The 8,058-nt window shown below is 36.7% G+C and overlaps 1 protein-coding gene across 1 annotated transcript in view; it reads right to left on the minus strand.

The window, feature by feature from the left end:
- LOC142180095 (uncharacterized) overlaps window positions 1-7,762 on the minus strand; it is a 58,387-nt gene extending 50,625 nt beyond the window's left edge. Inside the window, exons 1-6 of the mRNA XM_075251020.1 lie at window positions 7,550-7,762; window positions 4,457-4,564; window positions 4,316-4,387; window positions 3,391-3,473; window positions 2,293-2,347; window positions 1,450-1,868 (exon numbers count right to left, since the gene is read on the minus strand). Of these exons, the coding sequence (XP_075107121.1) occupies window positions 1,450-1,868; window positions 2,293-2,347; window positions 3,391-3,473; window positions 4,316-4,387; window positions 4,457-4,564; window positions 7,550-7,762 (950 nt within the window). The remainder of the gene's footprint in view (window positions 1-1,449; window positions 1,869-2,292; window positions 2,348-3,390; window positions 3,474-4,315; window positions 4,388-4,456; window positions 4,565-7,549) is intronic.
- Between the last annotated feature and the right edge of the window lie 296 nt (window positions 7,763-8,058).

The following is an 8,058-nucleotide window of genomic DNA, read 5'->3' on the forward strand; positions in this document are numbered from 1 at the left end:
AAATCGGGTCAGTGCAGCAGGATTTTCCTCTACGCGATCGCGAAAAGGCTTATGCGATCGCGATTCACAGTGCCCAAACAACAAAATTGCTCTTCGCGATCGCGACCATTTGTCCGGAATCTCAATGCATACCTCTATGGCCAAAAACCAGCAACTAAGAATGGCCTAGAAATGGTCTGATACCACCTCGAAACTCACCCGAGCCCCTCGGGACCTCAACCAAATATACCAACAAGTCCTAAAGCATCATACGAACTTAGTCGAAGCGTCGAATCACATCAAACAATGCTAAAAACATGAATCACACCTCAATTCAAGCCTAATGAACTTTGAACTTTCAAATTTTTATCTTGTGCCGAAATACATCAAATCAATCCGCAATGACTTCAAATTTTGCACACAAGTCATAAATGACATAATGAAGCTCTTTCAATTTCTAGAATGGGATTCCGATCTCGATATCAAAAAGTCAAAAAGTCAACCCCCCGGTCAAACTTTCCAAAAATTCAACTTTCGACATTTCAAGCCTAATTCCACTACGGACCTCCAAATACTTTTCCGGACACACTCCTAAGTCCAAAATCACCATACAAAGCTATTGGAATCATCAGAATTAAATTCCGAAGTCGTTTACACATAAGTCAATATCCGGTCATTATTTTAACTTAAGCTTTAAACTTTGGAACTAAGTGTTCCAATTTATTCTAAAACCTCACTAGACCCAAACCAATTACCCCGGCAATTTACAAAAGAATTATAAAGAAAAATTTGAGCAGTAAATGGGGAAATAGGGTTGTAATACTCAAAACAACCGGTCGGGTCGTTACAACTACACTCTGCACTTCGTGTGCAGATCCAGGTACTTTCGGATACAGCGGTTGCTAGATTTGTGGATTTATCTGTTGGTGACTATCGAGGTAGTAGCTTGGCATCCACACACTTTGACTCCCCTCCCTTTCAGTTATTTGTGATTTTCTATATTTGCAGATAGCATTTTTATCAGTCAGATTATGTTATCATTTAGATGCTCATGTACTCAGTGACATCGGATTTTGGGAGTGTATTTGTATCAGTATTTGTGGGATTTTCTATTAAATCTAAATATTCTATTTTCAAACTTGAAAGATTATAGTGGTTTATTGAGGTTATGGGCTTTCCTAGTATTGAGATAGGCGCCATCACGGCATGTGAAGTTTGGGTCGTGACACAAACACAACAAAATTATCCATAAAGACCTCTACAAACCATTCCACCATATCAGTGAAAATAACCATCGTACACCTTTGAAAAGTTGTAGGTGCATTACATAACCCGAATGACATTCTCTTAAATTCATAAGTACCATAAGGGCATGTAAAAGTGGTCTTTTCTTGATCTTACAGGGCAATAACAATCTGATTATACCCCGAATAGCCATCGAGGAAATAATAGTATTCCTGTTCGGCTAACCTGTCAAGCATTTGATCAATGAAGGGGAGGGGGAAGTGATCTTTTCGTGTAGCATTATTCAACTTCATGTAGACTATGCATATTTTCCAACCAGTCACAACCCTAGTTGGGATTAGTTCATTTTGTTCATTCACTACAACAGTCATACCCCCATTTTTAGGTACACACTGGGCAGGGTTTACCCACTTATTGTCGGAGATAGGAAATACTACACCTACGTCGAGCCACTTAATCACATCTTTTCTTACCACCTCTTTCATGATTGGATTGAGGCGACATTGATGTTCCATGCTAGGCTTGTGTCCCTCCTCCATGAGTATTTTGTGCATGCAGAATGCAGGGCTAATATCCTTTATGTCAGACATTGTCCAGCCAATGGCACGCTTGTGCTCTCTAAGCACTCTCAATAGCTTTTCTTCCTGCAAGTTAGACAACTATGAAGAAACAATCACAGGTAAAGTCTTAGAACTCCCCAAATATGCATAATGAAGATGAGAGGGTAAGGGTTTAAGTTTCAGTTTTGGGGCCTCCTCAATGGAGGGTTTAGGGGGCAGGCTGATTGGCCTATCCAGACGCTCAAACTGGGATCTTTCTCTTATATATTCGCGAGATGTATCCAGAATTTTCATCATCTCCTCAACCTCTTCTTGAAGTTCCAAGTGACTGAACAATATCAATGCCTTTTTCACAGTGCATCTTCTTTAAATGCACTTATCTCCATGGTTGGTTCGTTTACCTCCACTACAGAAATCATGGCAAGGTCTTCGTAATAACGAGGCAACTGAATGGGTCGATACAGATTGAAAACTGCTTCTTTATTTTCTACCCTCATGATCATCTTACCTTTTCTGGCTTTGATAATTGCATCTCCTGATAACGACTAGGTCGGGAATCCAAACTAGAGTATGAATTTGAGAAGTAAATGCGAAAGCAATAACAATAAGGAATGGAAACACTAGAACTAAAGGGCAAAAAATAAAGGATATTGGAAAATTCAAAGGAAAGAATTCCAAGAACTTCCAAGAACACAAGTTCTATAGCCTTGACAAGATCAAAGCAACAACGTCTTGATTTATTGAAGAAATCAAACATCTTTTACTTAAAAGCAAATCACAACAATAGATTCGGATCTTGACTGCTTTACGAGTAACTTGAGATAACAATTAATAACTAGTATTAATCACCTTCAAAGAATACCACAATGGAATCAAAGATATCACAATAGAGAAGTAATCTTACTACCTTGAACTATGAACTAGTAAAGGTTGAAAGATAAATCTCAAAACATAAGTAACAAAGGTTCAAATGAACTCTCAAAGTATGATATACTTAATCAATCATGAAGCACCTAATGAATGAGAATAACTCCTTATTTATAGGAGTAAAAGTCCTTAAAATTAGGTAGGGGGTTGCTAAGGGGTAACAAAAGTCATCAAAATTAGGTAGGGAACTGCTAAGGGGTAACAAAGTCATCAAAATTAGGTAGGGTGGTTGCTAAGAAATAAGAAAAGTCATAAAATTAGGTAGGGGGCGGCCAAATCCATTTGGGGCAGATTTGGGCCTTAAAACTACTAGTTTGGGCCATTGGTTTGGACTCCAATTGGGCTCCTTTTCAAACAGCCCTTTTTGGGCCTCTTTTAAGCTCATTTTGGGCTCTTCTGGGTGCCCTTTTGCTAGAATTCAAGGTCCGAGTTCGGGACCCAATCTTCCTCCCCTTGGACTTCAATTTGGGTCACCAAATAATTGTAAAACTTGTACAATTTATCTCCTTTGGGATTGAGCTCGTCCTCCAAAATTAAAAGCTTCTTTAATTGCACTTGAAGTCTAGTGGCCTTGTTTTGCAACTCTTTAGCTTGACATCTTGTTAAAAGCCATCTTTGAGATTCCAAAGCTTCATCCTTGTCCTCGAATAGATTTGAGCTTCCTAGGATGCTATCATACCCCTCTTCTTGAAGAAAATTCATCCTCGAATTTTGGCCTTGCAAGAAAAAGAAAACACGCACTAGTAAATGGCATCCACTAAACTGAAACAATAGTAAGAATAAAACAAGATAGTGACCATGTGTCCATTTAACCCAATTAATCCTAATAGGTGTAAATACTCCCTTATAAACATATGGAAATCATCATCCCAATAAAATTTATGCCTACCTAGATCATTACAATAAAAACCTCTCTTAGATGTGTCATGCAATGGAACTTGCAATTCGATCTTGTCGGTAAGGTAGTCCATAGGTATACATGACAAAAAAATTATAAAAGATTGACCACACATCTATTTAATATAAGTATCTCTACCACATGTATCAAAGAAGATACTTTCATGATATAGCCAACTATCTACAATTACAAATCTCATGGATTCCTCTACATGAAAGAGTATTTGATCACAAGTGTTACAACAATCACGCATATCATCTTTACTATTAATAAATACTTTTACAAGCTCACAATGAACATGACTTGAAGAATGACTCCCCATCACACAACAAAAATCACATTCTAGCAATATATCACATGAAAACTCATTAGCCACTTGAATAAGAGAAGAAGAAATATTTAACTCATTCACAAGCCTCTTCTCATAAATTTCATGCCTCTTTCCACCATGTTGGAATACATAATCATCTATGTCATACACAATTTCAAAAAGAAGCAAATTACTCTTGCACTTTAACTTAGATATTACAGTTAATGACTTGATTTGCATCAAAATATCATCATCCACAAAAATTATAAAGTCACCAACATAAGAAATAAGAGTATAATTCATTACCTCCAAAAATACCTTAGGTGTTCTAGAAAGGCCAAGAATGCAAATAAACCAATTATACATACCATACCTGGACTTATTTACCAATTGAACATCATCACCTTGTATTCTTTCATGCAATGGCTCCAACTTAGCAATTCTTTTAGGCAACTCCATGTCATAACCCTGTAAATAAGAATCAAAATAGTCAAAAGGTTCAATAACAAAGAATTTAACCAAGCTTTTATCTTCCACCATCCAACAAGAATAAATATCTCCAAATTCATGTTGGAATCCGATTGGATCTTTTGCCACCATCTCCTGCGCCTCACCACCCCTTTGAAAAGGTATTTCAACACGTGGCTGCACAAAATCATAAGAACTAAAACAAGAAAGAGTTAATGGGTTAGGAAGTACAGAAACTTTTTTTTTTGCTTACACTATCTTTGGCTTTTATCACAAGACTAACATTTTCCTCACCCTTAGCCTCTTTTCTCTCACTAAAGAGTTTTTCTTTTCTTTCACTCAGTCCCTCTTGTTTTTCTCTCTCTACCTCACAGATTTTTTTATCTCATTACCTTTTCTCAATTTCTTTTTTTTAAATATCACTCTTTACCTCACTTGACATCCCACTCTTTTCACTCAACACAACCTCTCTTTTTCCCTCTCTTGGAATGTCAACATGTACTCCCTTATTCCTCTCATTCTTTTCTCTCTGATATTTTTCCTTATTCTCTTTAACAATCTTTTCATCTTCACAAATTTGTGAGGGAGTCAAAGGCCCAAGAATGAGTTTCTTACCATTAATCTCAAAAGAGTATGTATTTTTTTCAATACTATATGAAGCACTTCTGTAGACATACCATGGCCTTTCCAACAAGATATGAAAACTATTCATTGAAATAATAGCATACCAAATCACATCCTCATACCTTCCAATAGAGAATGGCAAGAACACTATTTTATCTACCTTTACTCCATTCAACACGTAGGGTTCAATATATTCAACACAAGGCAAGTTCAATTTCTCAATCATATAAGTGCTAATTAAGTTATAGCCAAATGCTTTGTCAATTCTAAGGGTATAAATTGCAGACATCACTTTAGCTCTTGTTTGAAAAATAACTTTACCATTGTCTTCCTTCCATTCGGTATACTGTAAGTTCCACTTTTCAAGTTGTTGAGCCATAACTCTCCTCCTTCCCATGTAACTACTTGTTTGAGACATCTTGATATAGATTATGGGAAATATGTATCTCTCAAATTTGGCTTTTTCCATATAATGCTCTCACCTCTCTTTGCCTTTTGTTTCCTCTCGAAATAAACTTTGAACAAAATACTTTGTAGATTTATAGTTAAACCCAACTCGTGTAAAGTTCTTAGTAGTAAAATTCAGATTTTTGGAGAACAAATGAAAGAAGAATCAAATCCTAGAACTATTTGGCTCGGTTGAAACAAGATACAAATAAAAAGGAAAGGATTATATATATAGATTAGAAAGCGTAAGAAAAATTGAAATCCGGCATCCTCTCTTCTTGTTTCCTTTGTTAGTTTTTTGAAACAAATTAGATACAAAAAAAAGTTCCTGGAGAGCAAGCAATTCTATTTTTTTAAACTGATTTTCATTATTTTTTCTCTGTTTTTAATATTCAAGAAATCCCATGAATTATCAAGTACGAAATCTTTATAGAACTGCTCTGATACCACTCTATAATGACTAGGTCGGGAATCCAAACTAGAGTATGAATTTGAGAAGTAAATGCGGAAGCAATAACAATAAGGAATTGAACAGGTAGAACTAAAGGGCAAAAAATAAAGGATATGGGAAAATTCAAGGAAAGAATTCCAAGAACTTCCAAGAATGCAAGTTCTATAGCCTTGACAAGATCAAAGTAATAACGTCTTGAATTATTGAAGAAATCAAACGCCTTTACTTAAAATCAAATCAAAACAATAGATTCAGATCTTGACCGCTTTACGAGTAACTTCAGACAATAATTAATAACTAGTATTAATCTCCTTCTAAGAATACCACAAAGGAATCACAGATATCACAATCGAGAAGTAATCATACTATCTTGAACTATGAACTAGTAAAGGTTGAAAGATAAATCTCAAAACATAAGTAACAAAGGTTCAAATGAACTCTCAAAGTATGATATACTTAATCAATCATGAAGCACCTACTGAATGAGAAGAACTCCTTATTTATAGGAGTAAAATCCTTAAAATTAGGTAGGGGTTGCTAAGGGGTAACAAAAGTCATCAAAATTAGGTAGGGGACTGCTAAGGGGTAACAAAGTCATTAAAATTATGTAGGGTGGTTGCTAAGAAATAAGAAAAGTCAAAAAATTAGGTAGGGGCAGCCAAATCCCTTTGGAGCAGATTTGGGCCTTAAAGCTACTAGTTTGGGCCATTGGTTTGGACTCCAATTGGGATCCTTTTCAAACACCCCCTTTTGGGACTCTTTTAAGCTCAATTTGGGCTCTTCTGGGTGCTCTTTTGCTAGATTTCAAGGGCCGAGTTCGGGACCCAATCTTCCTCCTCTTGGAAATCAATTTGGGCCACCAAATAATTGTAAAACTTGTACAATTTATCTCCTCTGGGCTTGAGCTCGTCCTCCACAATTAAAAGCTTCTTTATTTTCACTTGAAGTCTAATGGTCTTATTTTGTAACTCTTTAGCTTGACATCTTGTTAATTGCCATATTTGAGATTCCAAGGCTTCATCCTTGTCCTTGAATAGAGTTGAGCTTCCTATGATACTATCATCTCCAGTGGCCAAAGGAGATCATTCCAAGATGATAGGTACTAGCTCATCAGCCTCTTAGTCCAAGATGATAAAGTCTACTGGAAAAAACCTTTCCAATATGTAGCAACACGTCCTCAGTTACCCCCTCGGGATAAACATAAGATATATCAGCCAACTGTAGCATCATCATGATGGGTCTCGGAGCTCCTAAGCGCAATTGCTTGAACACTAACAACGACATCGATCTGACCAATCCTCATAGGGATGGTAAAACTACCTAGATCCTTAAGGTTTTGTGGAATTTTGAGCTTAATCCTGGAAGTGCACTCCTCAGTAAGTATGACGGTTTCAAACTCAGTTAACCTCCTTTTATTTGCCACTATATCCTTGATTTATTTTGCATAGTTTGGGACATCACGGAGCATGTCCACACCAGAGGGATGTTCAAATGTATATGCTTCAGCATATCTTGAAATTTGTGAAATATGTGGTCATTATTTATCTTTTTCAGTCTTTGAGGAAAAGGGGGTGGTACCCTTTCTTCTACATGCTCAGACTCAGATATGTTCTTTACTTCTACCTCTAGGGTTTTGGTACTCTTTCATCTTCGAGCCCAGACAATGACTTTTTCTTCTTAGGCACTTCAACCAATTCTCTCCCATTTCTCAACATCACTGCATTGACTTGAGGATTTTTCTCTATATTGCATGAGAGAGCTCCAGCAGGTCTAGTGTTTTGATTGTTTTCCTGCTCGCCGAATTGCCTTTCTAGATTTCTGAACGCTATATGTAACTGTTGATTGTCAACCATTATTTTGTGGTTTTCGATCAAGAGCTTTTTCATCATGCTAGTCAAACTTTCCTCTACTTGTTGTGGGGGTTTAGGTGGCTGATTGTAATTACCTTGAGGCTTGTTATTCTGATTTCTACCCTAAGAGATGTTAGTATGGTTCCTCTAGTTCGAATTGTAGGTGTTATCATATTAAGCATTTTGATTCATCAGCCTCTAGCTTGTTTCCCCACATAGTAGATTGACTCGGGGTTTGTGGGACATTGGTCATCAGTATGACATTCCCTACCAAATTCACAATAGACTTGCATTTGTTG

The sequence above is a fragment of the Nicotiana tabacum genome, chromosome 4, assembly GCF_000715075.1.
Source record: "Nicotiana tabacum cultivar K326 chromosome 4, ASM71507v2, whole genome shotgun sequence".
NCBI lineage: Eukaryota > Viridiplantae > Streptophyta > Magnoliopsida > Solanales > Solanaceae > Nicotiana > Nicotiana tabacum.